The 20,728-nt window shown below is 44.0% G+C and overlaps 1 protein-coding gene across 4 annotated transcripts in view; it reads right to left on the bottom strand.

Annotated features, from left to right (window-relative positions):
- Positions 1-20,498, bottom strand: part of KIF13A (kinesin family member 13A) — a 216,955-nt gene extending 196,457 nt beyond the window's left edge. For all 4 annotated transcript variants that reach the window (XM_039248577.1, XM_039248579.1, XM_039248578.1 and 1 more), the window contains exons 1-2: positions 20,257-20,498; positions 19,900-19,990 (exon numbers count right to left, since the gene is read on the bottom strand). In XM_039248577.1, coding sequence (XP_039104508.1) covers positions 19,900-19,990; positions 20,257-20,311 — 146 coding nt within the window. In that variant the 5' untranslated portion in view covers positions 20,312-20,498. The remainder of the gene's footprint in view (positions 1-19,899; positions 19,991-20,256) is intronic.
- Positions 20,499-20,728: the final 230 nt, after the last annotated feature.

Below are 20,728 nucleotides of genomic sequence, written 5' to 3'. Positions count from 1 at the left end.
TTGTTTCTAAAGTTCTTTTTCACTAAACGGAGTTATATCTTGAAACAGTAAGTATTCATTACTGTGGAACATATTTTTGCCAGTGAGCAAGTCCACTTCAAAAGTTCTGAAAAGTAGCAGAAAGACCACAGTTAAGAAGATGCTCACTGGTCAAGAGGTAACAATTTGAGCATTTACAAAAAAAAAAAAAAAGAGTGTGAATAAAAAGTGTCTACTAGAGCTAATTGTTTCAACACAGATCAGGTGTGGATGCAATTTTTAGACGGTGGCACAGCCTGGAGGCAGCATGCAACCGCTGCGTTTTCGTAACTTTAAGAAATAAGTTCTTCATCTCAGTGGTATGAAGTATCATGCACAGAAAAAGTCAGAAATGCGGGGCACCTGCGTGGCTCAGTCAGTTAAGCGTCTGACTCTTGATTTCAGCTCAGGTTATGATCTCATGGTTGGTGGAATCAGGCCCCATGTCAGGCTCTGCACTGGGCGTAGTGCCTGCTTGAGGTCCTCTCTTTCCCTCCCTCTCTGTCTGCCCCTCCCTCACCTGTGTGCACTTGCACACTCTTGCTCTTTCTCAAACAAAATAAAAATAAAGTGGAAAAAAAGGAGAAATGCATCCTAATGTTCAAAAATGAGCAAAATGTACTTGATTTCTAATATCCTGTATTTTCTACATTGTTTAACAGTGAATGAGCACCACTTTTCTAGTTGGTAAAAAAAAATCTGTATTCAAAGGTTACTGAGACTTCCAAAGAAAAAGAAGGATATATGCCTCTCACTGGCCCCACAGGAAGAAACCCTGAGCCATGCCAAAGTCAGAGGTGGGTTCCTAAAAAGTCAGCCACACAGACACCTGGATTACAAATATAAAAGTAGGACCGTTTTGTTGGTTATTTTGTCATTTTACAAGTGCTGTGAAGAAGGAAAGCTAGCAGGAGCCCATCTCACACCAGTTGCTCAAAGATTGGGAAACCAGACTTGTCTAAGGCCAACTAAACTATCTGGAGCCTTTCTGGAACACTGCACGTTGCGGACGCTGAGATGCTTGGTGATCTCCAGTCAGGAACTACCCGACCAGACAGCTGTTGCTACTGGTAAGGACTTCCGGTGAGCTCCTCCTCCGTCACTCCCTGCAGGTAAGACATCTCCTGCGTTTTCTCCCGCAGATCTGCCATCCCGAACTGATTTCTGAACCGACAAGGCCCAGGCACGGAACTCTGACTCCGTGCCTCATAATCGTGGGGAGATGCATCCAAAGGAACATGCTAATGAGATGCTTATTTAACAAAATCTGTATAGTCTTTTTTTTTTAATGTTTATTTATTTTTGAGACTGAGCGAGAGACAGAGTGCAAGCGGGGGGTGGGGTGGGGCGAAGAGCAGACGGGGCGACACAGAATCGGAAGCAGGCTCCAGGCTCCGAGGCGTCAACACAGAGCCGGATACAGGGCTCGAACTCACGAACTGTGAGAGCATGACCTGAAGTTAGACACCCAACCAATGAGCCACTCAGGCGCCCCTGTATAGTCTTAATAAAGAGTTAATAAAGTCTGCAATGACTTACTTCAACGTAGAAATAAACAAAGATCCAACGCTATCCCTGCAAAATGGCATTCTCGCGTGACTTCCATTCAATGAGCGTTTTGGGACACTGTGCGTTCTACAGACAGCCCACAACCCTCAGAACCCAGGCGGTTCTGACTTACCTAGGAGCATTCATTTAACACGAGTTCTTTAAAAAGAAGAAAAAAGGAAGAAAGACAACTGCCATCGGGCAAGCAGAAGACGCAGCATCAACCAAAGTGCTACTTAGCAGCCGGAGAATGAGAGGCGCCCTCACCCACCAGGAGGAGGAAGAGCAAGCAAGTCAGCAGCCCCTGCCCCTCCCAGATCCGTCCCCAGTGATCTGGCCCCAGGCCCCAGGGGAGGCTGGAGGAAGGTGCTCAGGCAACCTCCCCATATCTCCCCCTTCTCTCTCCATGACAACCGCATGGAAAAACGTCTCCTCATCGGACTCACATCAATACCAACCGAGTCAGGCCGGTGTGGGAGTCCACCCGAATCTGGGACCACACGGCAGATGACACCTGGGGCACTACAGGAAATGAAACCATCACTTTGCCTAGGACAGGACCCCCTTCCACTAGGTCCCTGCGGGGAACTCGCCGCTGGGGGCTGCCACGCAGGTGGCGTGCAGAAAACACTACCCGTGTGAACTCGGTCAGAGTCTGCGTGACTCCTCGGCTGGATCGGCCTCCCTGTAAGCCGTGCTAACAGCTATGGCCTGTGCTCGTCAGCCGGAGGCAGTGGCAGTCGGAGCTGTCAGGGTCTGGAACCACATGGGTACCACCATTATCCAAAAGCCACATAACAGTGCAGACCCTATCATTATGTAATAATCTAATGCAGAAATTAAAGGTCTCGTGGGGCCCAGATGAGAAGCTGGAGAACCATAAGTGATGTGACAGACACAGCCTGAGGATGAAATAACAACATTCCGCCCACAAATCCATGTACAAAAGCTCCTCCTGTAAAATGCAGCCCCCCTCCAATCCCTCATGGTATTCAGTCATTAAACATCCAGAGGGCAACCCCTCTGTAGAAGGCGTGTGCTTGCCGCTGGGGGAAAGGAATAGGGAAGGAACACGCAATCAACACGACGAGGGGCTCTGCCCTCAAGTGTGCCGTCTAGAGGGGGGACAATAAGCCATTTGCACAAATTCTTCCCAAACGTGGAGCTGGTTACCGTCTCCCACTCAAGTGTTTGGAAACATTGGCTCAGCACTCCATGGATGAACTCACACAGCTCTCGTGAATCTCCAGTGAATGAACACAGGGCACTCTACGACGACCATTCTGCTTGCGGAGAAGGTAAATACGAAGTCAACACACCAACAAGCACGTGCGTGACACATTAACAGAACGTTCACAGTAAGCTGTGCCTCCGACCTGTAAAAATGCTCCAGAAACTAGTGGAAAAGGACCAGAAGGCTTGGAACAGCTCTCGCAGACACATGGTTCCTGGGCTGTGTGACCGGAATTCCCTGGGTACCCTCACCCCTGCCCAGCTGTGCCCACCGTCCTAAGAAGATCGGCTGGCCTCAGGGTGGAGGTGGCCAGTGGGAGGTGTCCTTGCACAGAGGTCCCCATCTGACTGCTATGCGAGCCCAGTCTCCTCCCCACCATCCACAGAGCTCCTCTATTGCCAATGGAGAAACAGAAGGCGGGACCGCATATTAAAAAAATAAAAGGCCAGGCTCCCTCCCAGAACTCCAGACCTGCGCTAGGGCTAAAGCCCGGCCAAAATGAAAGACAAGTCCTCGAAGTTGCAAAGAGGACACGGCCAATGATCATATGCTAAGATGGTGCAAAGCGGCCTGGAGCTCTGCTTCCATTTGTCGGTGAACCCAGCCAGAGCATATGAGATGTGAGGCCCGTGAGGACTGGCCTGCACTCAGCAGCCCACCACCCCCACCCCTCCCCACCCCCGCCTGGAGCAGCCAGTGCCAAGGGCTTCCGCCCCCGCTCACGGCGTTCACTCAAGGGACACTCGCGACTATGACTCTAGTGCCATGTGGCTGTGCGCACTGCAAAATTAGAAGTCTTTATTAAAGGGCCGCCTTCTGCAGGCGAGAAGTCGCAAGCAACTAAATAACTTTCTTGAAAAACAGCTTCTTAAAGAACTAGAAATGTATTATTCTTTTTCCCCAAATTGCAGGCTGTGAAACGTACATCCATTCTTAAACAACAGCCTCTCTCAACTGTACACTTCACTCTCGCAAGGGCAGCCTGAGCCATCCTAATGTGGGACGAGCAGGGAGGGGCTTCATGCTCAGGACCCCACGGCTCCAGCCAGCACTACAAACACCGCGAGAAACAAAAGTACCCTCAAACAGGCTCATTGTACCTGGGGGCTCGCTGTAATAAAGGAGAGGCCAGGAGGAGGCAGCTTTGGTCTGATGAAGTTTCTACGTGTTCAGATTCTAACAATAGTTTTCAGTACCGGCGCCCCCTCCCCACCCAGCACCCGCTGCTCCTCCTCCAGCTGTTACACACATAGGCTTGCGTGTCTTCAGCACACACATGTGAACAAGCTGGCCTCTGCAACATTTATTCTTCCCTTTATTCAGGGCCACACGTCTTGGCCACATGGATGGAGGAAGGGCAGGGGCATGATCAGAAGAAGGATCCACTGCTTCCAAATGGGTATAACCTATCTCTGCTCAGCAATCACACCAGGATCACCAAGATCCCTAGAAAGAATTCACCAAATAGAAGGCTTAGGGAGGAGAGCCCTGTCACTAACACCCACCGCCAGGGCAGGGCTATCAAGGATCCAGACATTTAAGTCATAGACTGCCTTCAAGTTAATTCAAATAAACAAACCTGGTAACAGAAGCAGGCAAAGGTCTGCAAGCATGTAACTGATCTGAAATCTTTTTACCTCCACACAGTCATTAGATCTCCTCTCTCAAGATCCCGATATAAAAACGTTCCTCTGCGCTTAGTCTCACACCAACAAAGATACTTCCTGACAGGATCTGATACATGCTGCTTAACGGCTGTTTAATCACCAAGGCTGACTAATCAAGTAAAAGGCTTTGTCTTTTCAATCGAAAAATGGAAGCTTAGCTAATACATACTTCAGATATTTTAAAACATTCCAGCTACAGGGGCGCCTGGGTGACTCAGTCGGTTAAGTGTCCGACCTCGGCTCAGGTCACGATCTCACAGTCCGTGAGTTCAAGCCCCGCGTCGGGCTCTGGGCTGACAGTGAGGAGCCTCCTTCAGATTCTCTCTCTCCACCTCTCTTTCTGCCCCTTCCCTGTGCACACTCTCTCCCTCCCTCTCAAAAATAAATAAACTTTTTAAAAATAAATAAATAAAAGGGGCACCTGGGTGGCTCAGCTGGTAAGTATCTGACTTCAGCTCAGGTCATGATCTTGCAGTTCGTGAGTTCGAGCCCCACGTCAGGCTCTGTGCTGACAGCTCAGAGCCTGGAGCCTGCTTTGGATTCTGTGTCTCTCTCACTCTCTCTCTCTGCCCCTCCTCCACTGTCTCTCTCAAAAATACACATAAAAAATAAAAGTAAAAAAAGAAAACACTCCAGCTACAGAATGAAACACACGTAGCCTGGCCTGGTGCCCCCCACTTGGCATATTTTGGTCTCTAGATCACAGAGGTGGCTTTGGGAAAGGCTGAAGTGTCAAGGCCATCAGGAAGCTGGCACTCGGGGCCCATGGCTGGTCCCTTCCTCCTTCCTCCAGCTTTCCCTGCCTCATCCTATTCTTTGCTTTCAGGAGTGGAACAATGGGGTTGCAGGGGTGACCTCTGAGGGCAAGGAGCAGCATGGCAGAAGCACTCCCCCGTGCCCCTCCCCACTTCCCAAGCCATGAATGGCTCAGATGTTTTAAGTGCACAGGGAACACAGAGAAAAGCCAGCACACATTTCATATCCATTCGTGTAAATGTACAAAGTATGTAGCACATCGAAACTTTGCTGTTATGCTCCTCTTTAGTTCTGTATTTCTGCACACCAGAGGATAACCTGATGGAGATTTCTTGACAACAGCATGCATCGTTCCCTTATGAAAAGAAACTGACCACAACTGCACATGCATATATGTTTGAAGGATACATTTTTTTTTTAAGTATTTTAAGAAAATGATCAGGAAACTCAAAGGAAAACGACTGTAGTATATTTCTAGGAAACAGCTGAAAGAGTTTCCAAATTTCAGTGTGGTAGCAAGAAAAAGAGCCAAAATCAAAAAGATTATGGCAAATAAATAAATCAGTAGCTCCAAGGATAAAATATATTCATTTAACAGGTGCCAGAGAACCAAATAAATAAGTAAAATCACTTCTTTATTTTGAATGTTTGATAGAGACGCCGTGAGTCTATGTCTCCTGTACAACCCACTGGAATAAGAGTCATCAGCCTGAGGACTGAAATAATAAAGTCAGTTGCCTGAGGAAGAAAAATAGAGGCACAGAAACCCAATATTACAGAACACAACATTTTAGTACGTTCAGACAGTCACAGCCTCTGAAGTCAGTTGATGTCTAGCTAGTAGTAACCATCCATGAATCCCCTACGCTAAATAAAGCCTACTAACCAGTAATCATATCCGAGTAATAGAAATACAAACCCACACTTTCTGAGAATGTACTACGTCTAAGGTAACAAAGACCAGCACCAGTAACTAGAACACAGGGCTATAGGTCCACTGTCATTGCAAAGACAGAAAGTGTTTCCAACGTACACATTTCAATCAAACGTAATCAAAAATTTCATAATACTTCAAAGAACTGTGAGGTTTCCTACTTTAACTGCTCTTTTTAAACCTCATATATTAAACTCGGAATGAGTAAGAAACGGTATTAGGAAGAAAGCCCAGAACAATGAACTTGAAGTGTTCCACGGTAATAAAAATGATAAATTATCAGCACTTAATGTGTGCCATGTGGCAGGCACCATGCTTATCCCCACGACCGCTCCCAAGTCTGCACTTTCATTGTTTCCATTTTATAAATGAGGAAACTGAGGCACTGAGGCTTAAGGGACTTGTCCAACATTTCACAGCCAGTAACTGACTCACACATAAGCAGATGGCCCCCAAAGTTCACAGTGGCTCTTGTCCACTACAGCATTCTGTCACAATGCTTTGTTCTTTATACCCAACTGATGGCCACAGAATCTCTGCAGAAGAAAAATAAAGATTTCCCTTCACTGAGCGTAAAAGCTCCCACTTGGACACAAGGTAACTTACTATACTTAAGAAATGTTAAACTCCATTTAGGTTTTTTGCTAGATTGGTCAGCTGATTTCCATGTCAAACTACAAAAGCAAAGATGTACCCTGTACCATTGGAAATATTCAATTATATACACAAGTAAATACTTCGTAGAGTTTTTAGAAGTAAAAAAAAAAAAATCCTTTAACATTGATTGTATGTGCTTTATTTTTTTAATGGTTTTATTTATTTTTGAGAGGCAGAGTGAGAGCACATGAGTGAGCATGAGGGAGGAAGGGGCGGAGAGAGAGGGAGACACAGGATCTGAAGCCAGGCTCCAGGCTCCGAGCTGTCAGCACAGAACCCGATGCAGGGCTCAAACTGGTAAACCAAGAGATCATGACCTGAGCCAAAGTCGGATGCTTAACCAACTGAGCCACCCAGGAGCCCCATGACAGTATGTGCTTTAGCCTGAAGGATCAAAGGAGTCAAAGATGCTCACAACTGTAATAGGTGATATACTACCAGATATCACAGACACCAGGGACGTTCAACTACACATCAGTCTATGGGTGATGCTTCCATCAATTCCCAGGAAAGGAGAGAACTAACCATGTGGTGGGTATTTTACAAAGCTAAATTCATCCAATGCTTAAATTCTCATTATGTACTTCCTTCTGTTGTTAAGCAGTTTATTTTATTAAATGAAGTATCAAGATACAGTTGGTGTTTTGCTTTTGATGTGCTCACCTGACACATTTAAAAGAAGCTGGAAACTGTTTATCCAAATTCTTATTTCTATCATTGTTGTTTTTTTTTTTTAATCTATGCCCAACATGGGGCTTGAACTCACAACCCTGAGATCGAGAGTCCCATACTTTACCTACTGAGCCAACCAGGTGCCCCTATTTCTTTTTTTTTTTTTTTTTTTTTTTTAAAAAAAACTAGTTCTCAAGTCTGGGAACCAATGAGCAAGGAAAACTAGAAGTCACTCTTGGAAAAAACTAGTTAAATAATAACCTGGCTAGAGAACTTAAAAAAAAAAAAAAGTCCCTTAGGAGTACAGCAGACCAGCAATTTTGGAAAATAATTTCCACTGCGTAATTCATCATAAAAGCACAGACTAAGCTACGAAGCTGTCATCCTCAAGAGGGGAATATTATTCTATCAAAGCCAGCAATACTTCAAGCCTTCAAAAATACTTAGCTATGTTGCCATGCTAATGCTACCTATTTGTACTGTAACTCCAGATCAAAAAAGCAGATGTTTAAAACTGCATAGCTTTGCTCAAATTTAACACCATTATCTTGATAAGCTTTCCCAACCACACTCCTCCCTACTTACTCAAAACATTACTCTTGAAACAAGTAATTTTAAGGACCTTTCTCAATGTAATAATGTAATTGTTACAATTTGTACGGTGAATTCTAAACTTTAATTAACTATATAAATAGAAGTAAAGACAGAGAACAACAAAACAAAACACCCTAAGAGATTGTTACCCATTGTTGAAAAGGGTAATTGTAACTGCAGTTTCAGCCATAAATCATTAAACATTCTCTGTTTAGCTGAGATAATAGATAAGTGGGCACAGGAAGCATCAGTTCTGAAAACTTGTCTTATAAAACCACTGAATCTAAGTCTATCAAAAGGTTTGTTAGGAGCACCTGGGTGGCTCAGTCAGTTAAGCATCTAACTCTTGATTTCAGCTCAGGTCTTGACCTCATTAGTTTAGAGAGTTCAAACCCACACTGGGCTCTGCACTGACACATGCAGGCTGCTTGGGATTCTCTCTCTCTCAAAACAAAGAAACTTTAAACAAATAAATAAATAAAAGGTTTGTTAATCTGTTCAACAAACTACATATGGGTTTACTGTTTGTGGCCTTCCAAAATGTGGGATAAATCTACTTGGTATTCATAATACAACGTCTGTACATTTCCCCATTGTCTGCCCCTTGTGGTTTTCCTCTGAGGCCCTCAGCTTGAGATACAGGATATTCGTGGTCCTCGGTGGTGGATATACAATCCAGGGAGTGTCTCCTCAAGACGACACAAAGAGCCAACAGCAAAAAGTAAAGCTTCCCTTTCCTCCAAGGCTTCCTTCCTGTTCCCTGTCTTAAAAAAAAAAAGACTCCAAACTTCTTTCCCCAAGGGAATGGCAAACAGATGTTTTCCTCAAACTGCTCCTAGCAGCATCAAAGCTCATCATACCTACAGGGCAGACACTGAAGAGCCGCCCAGAATCAGTAACTCCATTCTGCTTTCAAAAGAAAGAGGAAGAGAGCACAAACCAGAGGGGACGTACATGTATACACACAGACACACACACACACACACTCCAACCAGAGCTGGTCCCACAATGGAAGATGGGAAATACGGAGCATCAGCCACCGTTTGGAAGGGCTATAACAGAACCCTCAGAAACAAAACAAGCTAGCCAAGGACACTTCAAGCAAACAGCTCTGGAAATGTCATCCCTCCACCCCCACACATACATGCTTATTGCATAAAACGGCTGCATGCCTGCGGGTACAGTTTAAAAATCACTGGTTCCCAAAAAAGCACAACTGTACTAGAAGAAAACTCATCAAAAGGTCCAAATCAGATGATTCGCAATCCTGTGGGCATAGACAGGCGCTGGTGTCCCGGCCGAGGTAGGAGGCTCGGAGAATGTCTGTAAGGGACCCAGGCTGCTCAGCCAGCTGATAACGACTGCAGAGAGCGAGAGCTAGTGGCTGTCTTATTTCACTGGACACCTCCCTCTTGCATCAGCTACTGCAGGCAAACGGGCCGCCGAGAACAGTGACCCTGTCCTCCCCAGTTTTCCTAACACTCTGAGAAGCAAGTTACGACAGAACTGACTTCAGTTCCTATAAGCCTAGAAGTTACCTACTTACTCTGTCGGACGCAACGGTATAAGTAAGTACAGGTCGAATTTTAGGGCTGAAAACGCTTTACAGATGCAGAAAGCCAGATGGAAACGGATCGATGGCCAGCTCACGGGTCCACATCACAGAAGCGGCAGAACCAAGCAGCATCCCAGCTTCCCGTCGTCCCTCTGTGTGGACCCCTCCACATATGAGGGGTCCCCAGGCTCTGGGACAGAAGAGGAGGGGAGGCCTGGACGGCCCCGTCGTTACAGGGGTCCGCGGCAGGGAACGGCGGCCCACAGGCTGCTGGAAAAGCTGTAGAATCAACGCTTCCCAGCAAGCCGGTATCCAGGGATGGGCCAGGCAAGAGGCAGGGGCTCTACATCTAGGTAACTGAGCTACTTCCTTCCCTACTGCTGCAATCCAGGTCAAACCAAGTAAGCAGAGAAATCTTTATGAAACACTCTGGGCTGGAGAGTAGGAGGCTTTTTTCCTTTCCTTTTCTTAATGGGAGAGAATTTATTTAGCTTTGTGAGGCTTTACTTTCACAGCCCTATGAGAGTTCCATAATTATGGGAATAAGGTCAATATTTAGGCTGGTTTTATGAGGCTTTCCTACATTAATTTTCAGAAAGTTAACAGTTATGAGTACATGATCACAATCAAAATGGTAAAATAAACCCAAGGACAAGGTGTGACACTGACCTTTAAAACCTGGTTTATTGAACTGGACCAGTGATTTTCAACCTTGGCCACACGAAAACCAACTAGCAACCATGCTACTTAACCACCCTGGACATTTAGCCCAGTCAAGCCTTCTGAGTCTACACCCTCCGACTAGTCTTCAAGGATGAGGCCCTAGACTTTGTGGAACAGACAAGTCATACCTACTTTGCTCTATCTGAATTCCTGACCCACAGAATCCACGGGCATAAGAATATGGTTGTTTTAGACCACTAACTTTTGAGGCAACTTGTTAAACAACTCTAACTGGGACATCTGAAAAGCATTTAAAAATCACAATGTCAGGGCGCCTGGGTGGCTCAGTCAGTTAAGCGTCCAACTATGGTTCAGGTCATGATCTCACAGTTTGTGGGTTCGAGCCCCACATTGGGTTCTGTGCTGACAGCTCAGAGCCTGGAGCCTGTTTCAGATTCTGTGTCTCCCTCTCTCTCTGCCCCTCCCCAACTCGTGCTCTGTCTCTCTCTCTATGTCTCAAAAATAAACTATAAAATTTTTTTTAAAAACAACAATGCCTACAGTGTACTACAGCCCAATTCAGCCAGAAGCTCTGGGGTTAGGACCCAGGCATCTATTTTTAAATCACTTCAGGGGCACCGGGGTGGCTCATTTGGCTAAGTGTCCGACTCTTGGTTTCAGCTCAGGTCATGATCTCATAGTTCTTGAGTTCAAGCCCTGTGTTGGGCTCTGTACTGACAGCTCAGAGCCTGGAGCCTCGTCAGATTCTGTGTCTCCCTGTCTCTCTGTCCCTATCTCACTCACGCTCTGTCTCTCTCTGTCTCTCAAAAGTAAGTAAACATTAAAAACAATTTTTTAAAAATAAATGAAGCACTTCAGGTGATTCTAATGTGCAATCATGTCTAGACCCGGGCCGTCCAATACAGTAGCCACCTGTCACATGTAGCCAGTTAAATTTAAATTAATGAAAATTAAGTAAAATTTAAAATACTTGTTCTCTGGTTGCACTAGACACATGTCCAGAGCTCAGTAACCATATACAGCTAATGATTACCTTACTGGATGCAGATATATAAAACACTTCCACCATCACAGAAAATTCTATTGAACAGTGCTAATCTAGACCAGTTCTCAAAGCTTAGTCTTGAGCTAACAGATCGACATCACCTAGAAATTTGTTAGAAATGCAAATTCTTAAGCCACATCCCAGACCGACTGAATCAGAACTTTTTGGGGTGGGGGCTCTCCAAATGACTCTCACACACACTCAAGGGTGAGAATGGCTGGTTCTGCTACTGCCCCTACAAAATCATGTTCCCATGGGCTACCTCATCCTTAAATCTGAAAATCATCAGCTTTTAATTCCATTAAATGTAAGAGAATAGTTCACGTAGTCATACAATTCCAAAGGTGTATTTTTAACTTAGCAAACCTGAAGAAATGCCTTTCAGTTAGCAAAGAATTCTAAAAAGCCTCATAAAGGTGCTCTCGGTAATTTATAATCATTAAGAGAAACAATCTTCAGGCCCAAAATTATTTAAATGATTAAAAATTATATGAAACTCAACAGACTATTCAATTATTAAAATTATAATTGTGAAGCTTACATTGCACCACAAAAATATAAATGAGGGAAAAGCAAAACACAAAGCTATAACTGCAAATCTGTGTTTTACATGGACAAGGACAAAATGAAGGTAGAAGAAAAATAAGAATAACCGGTCAGTCTTGGCCAGACAATGAATCCCATCCCTTTTTCTTTCTGTCATAATTCTTTTCTAATTTTTTTTAATGTTTGTTTATTTTTGAGAGAGAGAGAGAGAGACAGAGTGGGAGCAACTGAGAGGCAGACAGAGAGGGAAACACAGAACCCAAAGCAGGCTCCATCCAGGCTCAGAGTTGTCAGCACAGAGCCTGGTGTGGGGTTCGAACTCACGAACTGCAAGATCATGACCTGAGCCGAAGTCGGACGCTCAACCGACTGAGCTATTCAGGCACCCCTCTGTTATAATTCTTACAAAATTAATTATGAAAAAACATTTTAGAGTATCTAAGAAAGCAACTTTTTAAAAACGATATAATTGTGCTTTGATGAGAAAAGTCCATCGTAAGAACAATTTGGTAAAATAGTTCTACTACTTTATCAGTGTATCACTGAATTGTTCATCTCACAGAAACATGCAATCAAAACAGGACTCAAGCAAATGATTAGACTTAGACAGCTTATCCTATCACAGACTCTATAAGAATTTCTTCTTTCTACTCTTCCTTTTAACCTTAGATTCTACATTCAAGTATAGGGATTATGCATTTTTACAAATAAAATTTTAGAGATGTGAAAGCCTGACATTTTTTCTTTTAGTTTCCACATATTTGTTGGGTGATAAAATGTCAAATAAACTAATTTCCAAGGAGGATTTTCTCACATTTTCTTCTTACATTTACATAAAGTCCCAGAAATGTTTTGTAGAGGGACCTTCTTTGAAAGGATAGCTCCTGAACCCCACAAAAATCAACTCTCGATTGTTTTAATACATGTTTTTGTATAAATTTTAGCATTACTTCCTCTATTGACAGTCCTGTCGTTAGTAAACTGAATTTCTTACGTTGCCGGGTACAGTGTAATCTTTCTGGGTGTTTCTGTGTTGGTTTCTCTGCCATTTTGTTTCCTATGCTGGTAATGTTCTCCGAACTCCTTTAAATTCTCAATGCATAAACACCTTCTCTACTCTAGCTCCAGGGAAGATCGGAGAAAGGGTAACTGTAGTTGAATAACTCTGAGAAACCTTGATGTTTTCAGGAAACCTGTTCCTGTAAATTTCTTAAAATTATGAGTGAGAAGCATATGTAATTTGGTTAAAAATTGGAAACAATCCAAGTTATCCACTTATCTTTAACTAGCTTTAATCAGAAGAAGCCAAGGTAACTGGTGGGCTGATAAACTGGCCAGTTTGGTATCATTTAGAAAAATTTTCTCAGCCCTATAAGCATACATATTTTTAAATGAAAACTGACTCCAAAAAAAAGAATCTCTCAACTAAAATTTTTGCAATAGTGATGCAAAACAAGATTTTTCTACTTTTTACAGCTTTTTGTACTGGCTACAACTAATTATTTTCATGAATGCTGGTAATTAAGCATCTTCTAAGGCAACTACTACCTTCAATTACAGGGTTTACATATGTTGTTAAGAAAAAGGAAATCATTATTTTTATTTCCGTTATTGGAAGTTAAACAGAACAGGGTTTGGACAGAAAGTTTTAACAATCCTTTTTTTTTTTTTTTTTTTTTTTTTTTGAAGCAGTGAAGAGAACTTACAAAATCCTGTGTGTTGGTATGCTGGGCATTCTTGAATCTAGGCACTGAGAATATAAAGATGAATCATATATAGTCCTTGCCCTGGAGAAACCAGAGTCTAGCTGCATTCAGCTCCATCTGAGCAAAGGTCCTTAGCAAAGAAGACGGAGATCAACAAACAAAACAACACACTTAAACGAAAAAAAGTAGACTATATATATAGAAAACTATCATTAATGTCCTCTGAAAGGAAGAGAATATACCAAGAAACAAAAACAGGATGCTACCAAAAAAAAAAAAAGCAGAGGCCAAAAAATGAGCTCTTGGAAATTAAAAATATGATAGCATAAAAGAAAAATTAAACATAAGAGTTCAAAGTAAAGTGGAGGAAATCTCTTAGAAGGTAGGACAAGAAGGAACAAGTTCCCAGGTCAAAAAGGCCTATTGTGATTTCTCAAAAACAGGGAAGAAAAGAATATTCTACAAGATTCTAGAGAGTGAAAATCTATGTAAAATCTAAAGGATTAGAAACCTAAATAGCTTTGGACTTTTCAAAAGAAATATGGAAAGATAAAAGACAATAGAGCCACCAACATCTTTAAAATTGAATTTGTTTTTAATGTTTTAAATGTTTATTTTTGAGAGAGAGACAGAGTGAGAGCAGCAGAGGGACAGAAAGAGAAAGGGAGACACAGAATCTGAAGCAGGCTCCAGATGCCCCTAAAATGGAATCTGATACCCACCTAAACTATCAATGAGATGCATGGGTAGATTAGATATTTTCATGGTTTCAAAAAATCTCTACCTTCCAAACACCCTTTCTAAGGAAGCTACTAAAGAATATGCTGGGGCTCCTGGATGGGTCAGTCACTTACGTGCCAACTTTGGCTCAGGTCATGATCTCTTGGTTCTTGAGTTCAAGCCCCACATCAGACTCTGTGCTGACAGCTCAGAGCCCGGAGCCTGGTTTGGATTCTGTGTCTCCCTCTCTCGCTGTCTCTCACTTGTTCTTGCTCTGTCTCTCTCTCAAAAATAAACATTAAAAAAATTTTTTTTTTAAAAATATGCTCTACAAAATTAAGGCAGTAAACCAAGAAAGGAAAAGGAAACAGAAAAACGAGATTCCACACAGAAAAGAGATAAAGGGAATCCTCAGGATGATCTGACAGGCAACCCCAGATGATAGCTAAGTCAGGCACGGATGACTACCTGTTCATAAAGGAGCATGTTGGAAGGCTTGAGGAAAATGTCTCTAGGAAGATGAAATCAAGAGAGTATGTAATGTGTTTGAATGTCCTGAAAGGAGATTTAGGCAAGGGGCAGATCATTTAAATGTTGAATTAAAGATAAGTACATAGAAAAAGAAGCAAATTAAAGAAAAAGGAAAAAATAAAAGCAATTGTTAACTCCAGGGAAAACAAAAAATTTTGTATGACAGGAAAAGAAACCACAGAAGAGCACATGGCTCAACTGTAAACAGCTGGCTATATTATATGATCATATAAATAATGTAAATGCTAAATATTGATATAATCAAAATTACCATATAACTATACTGGGAAAATGGAGATGGGAAGAATTTGGGGGTGAAGTGTAGATAGGGAAAAAGAAAACACAGCACATGTAAAAAACTAGCACAGCATGTTACTCAGAAATATGGAGGGAAATTCCAAAAACATGAGCTAAAATTGCTATTACGTAGTTGCCTCTGGGGAAAGATATGAAGAAGAGGATTCCTTCTTTTTTATCATAGCCCATATAAATTATAGAACTACTTTACACTTTAAATTATGTATACTAGGGGCACCCAGCTGTCTCAGTCAGAAGAGCATGTAAATTTTGATCTCAGGGTTGAGTTTGAGCCCCATGTTGGGTGTAGAGATTATTTAAATAAAGTGCACTGATTTTATATATATATATATATATATAAAATACATGTATACATACATGTATTCAGAACCAAGTCTCTTAACCACTAAACTTGTGTTTTTCAAAGTATAAATTTGTAACCCATTTGTGGGTTATGAAATCTATTCACCAAGTCCACCATCATTTCTAAAATGAATTAGAACAGAGAGGGATAGAAAATAACAGATACCCTGCACACAGTAAATTTTTTGTGAACCTTCATACATGTGCATGCACACACACAGTCCATGATGTTAAATGTATGTTTCACTGTGGACTGTGAAGAAAAGAATTTTAAAAACACTACTTTAATCCATATTGCATTATAATTACATTTAGTCTTATTTCTTAGAAGTAAGAAATTCCAATCTACCTTTATTTTAAGACAAAGACATGGAAAGCACTGACAGATAATGAAAATATTCCATTATAAAGCTCTTTAAAATACCACAAATGTCGTGCATGAAGAATGATCACTCTTAAATTAATGAAATCTAAATGCTCTGCCTTCTCACAACCGACTATAATGTTTGAGCTAAGGAGAAATATAACAACACAGAAAACAGAACGGAATTCAGTCGCCTAAATAATTTTCTAATGTGGGATTTTACTGATTCTTAGGTGATCTATTTTTCAAATTTCATATGACTTTCACTGATTTCTAAATTTCTGATCTACAAAGATACTTGAGCAGGAGCCATCCTAGAAGCTTTTGGGATAGTAGAGAAAGCCAGCTTAGGGGGAAAAAAAAAAAGACTACAACATATAATACATAAACCAGAAAATATATACACAGTTGACCAAGACATAGCTTTCTTCCACAGACCAAGCATACCCTTTATGAGCTGCACCACACATCCTGCAGTATGGAAAAACTGGGCAAGAATCTAAAACTTTGATGCTCTTTTAGTAACAACCTAAATTTAGCCCATTTTTCTTTCAGCCCAGCTAGGTTATACATGCGCATTGCTCTGAATGTTTACCCAACAATTCACTTATATAAAATAAGAATAAAAAATTCTACAGAAACAAGTTCCATTATACTCTTCATGATAAAGCTTTATCTCCTAAAAGTTACAAAGATCAGATTCATAAGTCACCCATCTATACTTTTACCACCACTCCATCCAAACTGGATGCAAAAAAAGAATGAATGAGTATTAACATATGTGTATTAAAAGATATTTGTTTAAATACACATAAAAAGTAGATTTGTTGTGTGCATCTGAAAATATACATTGTTTTGTAGAGATGAGGGGATGGCGGAATCTCAGCAGCGTGAAAGGAAGACTTTGTACTATATATCTGTTGATGCTCCAATTTTTAAACTATTGCCCCTTTTGGCAAAATAGAGGCTCCCATTCTTTCCCCCCCTGAACTGCCTTCCTCTGCGCCCTAGTCCATGTGCTGCACGCACAGATGCACAGTCAGCCAGAAGTAATCTGCGGCAGGTGTGTTTTCAGGCTTCCTTTGACAAAGGACTTTGTCCTCATTTTGAAGATGTGAACCTACACTCTTAGCTACTGCAAGACCAACACAAATGCTACCCATCCTTGCAGGTTGCCAGGACCCTGGGTCACTTCCACAGTCCCTCCTCAGTACCAGCATCACACTGGAGAACCTAACTCAGGGCAGACATTTGCTGAGTGCCTGCTCTGTGCCAGGCGCTATTTGCAGGTATGGGCCACAGAGGGAAGTAAGATAAGGTACCTGCCTTCGAGGAACCTGCAACCTCGAGGAGGAGACAGAAGAGGAAACAGGTAATTTCCAAATGATATGGGACATATCAAAAATATTGTGGGCCCATAGTAACCTTTGGATCCCCTGTGCTGAGAAAGGTTACAATTTCAAAACAAATCTCTTTAACCTCAGAAGCCTTTCGTCCTTAACATGTAGTTTTGGCTTTGATTCCATAAAGGAGGAAAATTGTGAAAGCTAAGCCTATCTGTTTCTTTCCCTGGAAATCAAAGCACCCTTGCTTGTCTTTACTTGTAAGACTGAAAACTTTCACCCACTAACTTAAATTTTCTACTCATGGCTAATACATTGTAACTTCTTGCAATTTTCAGGAAAGTAATAATTCTCACTTTGACACAGGTCTGCCAACATTATTTGAAGACTTGAACTTCTAGCTAAGAAAAATAATATTGCCACCTTGCCCTGAGCTCTAACCCAAAACAAACGATAGAAATGAGCTGCAAACAGAACATGAAGCATTGCTGTAATTAATCAACCCAGAGCCCAAGGGAGGAATCATTTCCATTTTTAAATGCACTGCTGCTTTAAGGGAAAACCTGGCGGAGAAATATGAAACCAAGCCGCATAATGAAAATCAAAATGCATTCGGCGGCGTCTCCATCCTTGAAAAGACAATAGTCCTAACCTACAAGCAGCTCTGTCGAGTTGACTCCACGCAAGTTTTCTGTGAACTGAGTGGCCAGCCCCCAGGCAGAATCCTGGGGAAGGGTCCATCCACCAAAGAATCCTATCTGTCAGGGGGACAAAACAAGAGAACTCCTATGTTTCAATGCTATCCTTACGGCTTCAGAGAAGGGGCTATTCCAATAAGGAAGCAGATGGCTAAATCCCCAAGTCATCCTAGAAACTTTTACTTAAAAGATGCTGATTAGTACCTGCAGTGGTGGCCCTAACAATGATCAGCTAGTTATAGAGCATTTCTATCCGACTGTCTACAGTTATCATTTCTATCCAAGTTCCACAGAATTCAGTGTTCCTCTCCAGGAATCACAAAGCTTCGTTTCATTAAACAGTAGCTAACAGTAGCACTCCCTATGGTTAAGAGTGACAAGGAGCAGGTGCCAAATAGCAAGGGAAACAGAAGCTACAGCTACATAACAGGAGCTAATATCAATGTTCTACCTGTTTCCCCGGCTGCTTTGAAGAATCCAACCCAGCAGAATTTGGGGGGGAAGCAATATAAAAATACCCAGTTTTAGAAAAAAATGTTGATGCTATGGGCACCTAGTTTAATCTGCAAATATTTAAACTTACTCAGTTGGCTCCCTAGAACCATGAAATACACAACTACACTACTACCAATGTATCTAAAATAATATAAATATTTACAATGTATCCAAAAATATTATCCAAGGATACATCCATTACGGAAAAGCATTTAACAAACATTTTAAGTATACTTAGCCATTTACTATCACCATAAGAAACTGCTATAGGGAGTCGGAAAACTGAATAGAAATTTCTAGCCTCAGCACAAAAAGCAAAGAACTCCCAATCTTACCCCCTGACACCTTCTTCTCCCAAATTAGGAAAATTGTGCCTGAACACCACATGATTGTATATTTCATTAAACAGTAGCTAACAGGAGAGCCCTCCCTATGGTTAAGAGTTGCTTCCTTTAGCTATAAAATAAAAAACCTTACTTCAGCCTTTATTCAGTGGGAAACCTCCCAAGAGCACCGATCACTAAACTGTAACCCATTGATCAACAGGTGACTTTTAGAAACACACTTATACTCATGTCCCAGAGGAATTAATTCTGTCAAACCTACAGTTTTCATCTTTTCTATTTTTACAAGCTACTGCAGTGCTTTAAGAATGAATTCCAACCGTTTTCTTCTCAGGGGCTTACCAGAAAAATGCCAAATATTCAAATTATTTTAAGGCATTTTCCCATACTGCTGCGTGGAATAGAGCAGAATTAATAAGGATCCAAGAGTTACCACTTTTCAAATGCAAATATGTTGCCATCTAGTAAATGCAGCCCCTTTTTAAACATCCCCCCAGAGTCTCTGCAGCTCAGGGCACTACTTTTGTTTCCTTGAAAATCAAAATTCGCGCATTACATTTAGGCATTATCTCGACCCAGCACCAACAAAATAATAGATTTTAAATGGTCCACGCCTGAGCCTGCATCATACAATACTGTTCAGCTTTATTATGGGGGTTCCCCCCACCCCCCATTTTACACACAAACTCCCTAAGCAATTCTGCCAAATAAAGCACACTGTGAAGTGGTAGGGGAAAAAAACCGAGGGGCACTGCGTTTCACGAAAACGAGGCCTTGGGATGGTCGCTCGCTCCCTCAGGCCTCAGTTTTCTTATCTGTAAAATGTGGGACTGGCCGTCCGTAGGGTTCCCTCCAGCGCCTCTCTCCAGGTGCCGCGAAGCCGGGACGCAGCGGACTGGTGCTGGCGGCCCGGGGTGCCCTGCCTGATGCCGCTCTAGATGGGAGGGGGCGGGGGGGGGGCCGCGGGAGGAGAGGAACTTGGACTTGCAACCGCTTCAGACGCGAGCGTGCGACAAACTTGAAGCCGGGCCCCTAACAATAGGGACGAGCACTCCCATTTTCCGGGCTCCCACTTGTAGGAGGCTGCGGGGTGGGACCCCCTGCCCGCCCGCTGGGCGCCCGCGTTACCTTTCTCCCTGTTTGGTGTTAGAAGGAGGAGGGTGCAGGACCGTTTGGTTGCCTTCCATCTCCACCACGCACTTGGTGTTCAGTTCCAGTTCTGAAAGCAAGAGGGGAAGGGGCTGCTGCCGAGCCGAGCGTCCGCGCCTGCAGCCCCGGGGCGCGCGGCTCTCCCGGGGGGGCGGCCGGGCCGGGAGCCGGGAGCCCGGAGCCGCGCGCCCGGGGGGCTCCGCGGCCGGTGCGGCGCCGCCCGCGCCCCGGCCCCGCCGCGCCCTCGCCGCCCGCCGGCCCCGCGGCCCGTACTTTGCAAAGTTGCCCCCGCCCTCGGCCCGACCCCAGAGAGAAAACGAGCGGAAAGCTCCTCACCTCGCCGGTTCATGGGCCGGACCCGGACGGCAACTTTTACCTTGGTATCCGACATGTTGGCGGCGCCCGCCGGGCCCCAGGCGGCCCCTCACGCGCCGCGCCGCCGCCGCCGCAGCCGCGCGCCCCCCGAGCGCGGCCGCCGCCGCTCCGCCGTGTGCTCCGCGAGGCAGCGCCGAGGCGCGCGGGCCATCCCGGGGGAGCGCGACGCGGGGCACGGCCGGGCCCGGGGAGGGGCGGGCGGGCGCGCGGGGCGGGGCGCGCGGCGGCGGCGCGGGCGGGAGGAGGCCGCGCGGCCGGGCCCAGGCGCCGCTCTAGCCGCGCCGGCCCAGCCGAGCGCGCCGCGCCGCCGCCCCTCGCGCCCGCCCGGGGCCCGGCCGCGCCGCCATCTTCCGCGCCCCGCCCCGCCCCGCCCCGCCGGCGCCCGGGGCGCTGGGGAGGCCGGGCCGGGGAGGCGCGGCGGGGCCCGGGGTCC

Source organism: Hyaena hyaena, unplaced genomic scaffold (assembly GCF_003009895.1).
Source record: "Hyaena hyaena isolate Hyena2069 unplaced genomic scaffold, ASM300989v1 scaffold_313, whole genome shotgun sequence".
Lineage (NCBI taxonomy): Eukaryota > Metazoa > Chordata > Mammalia > Carnivora > Hyaenidae > Hyaena > Hyaena hyaena.
The sequence above is the reverse complement of the archived record's forward strand: the minus strand, read 5'-3'. Positions and strand labels throughout refer to the sequence as shown.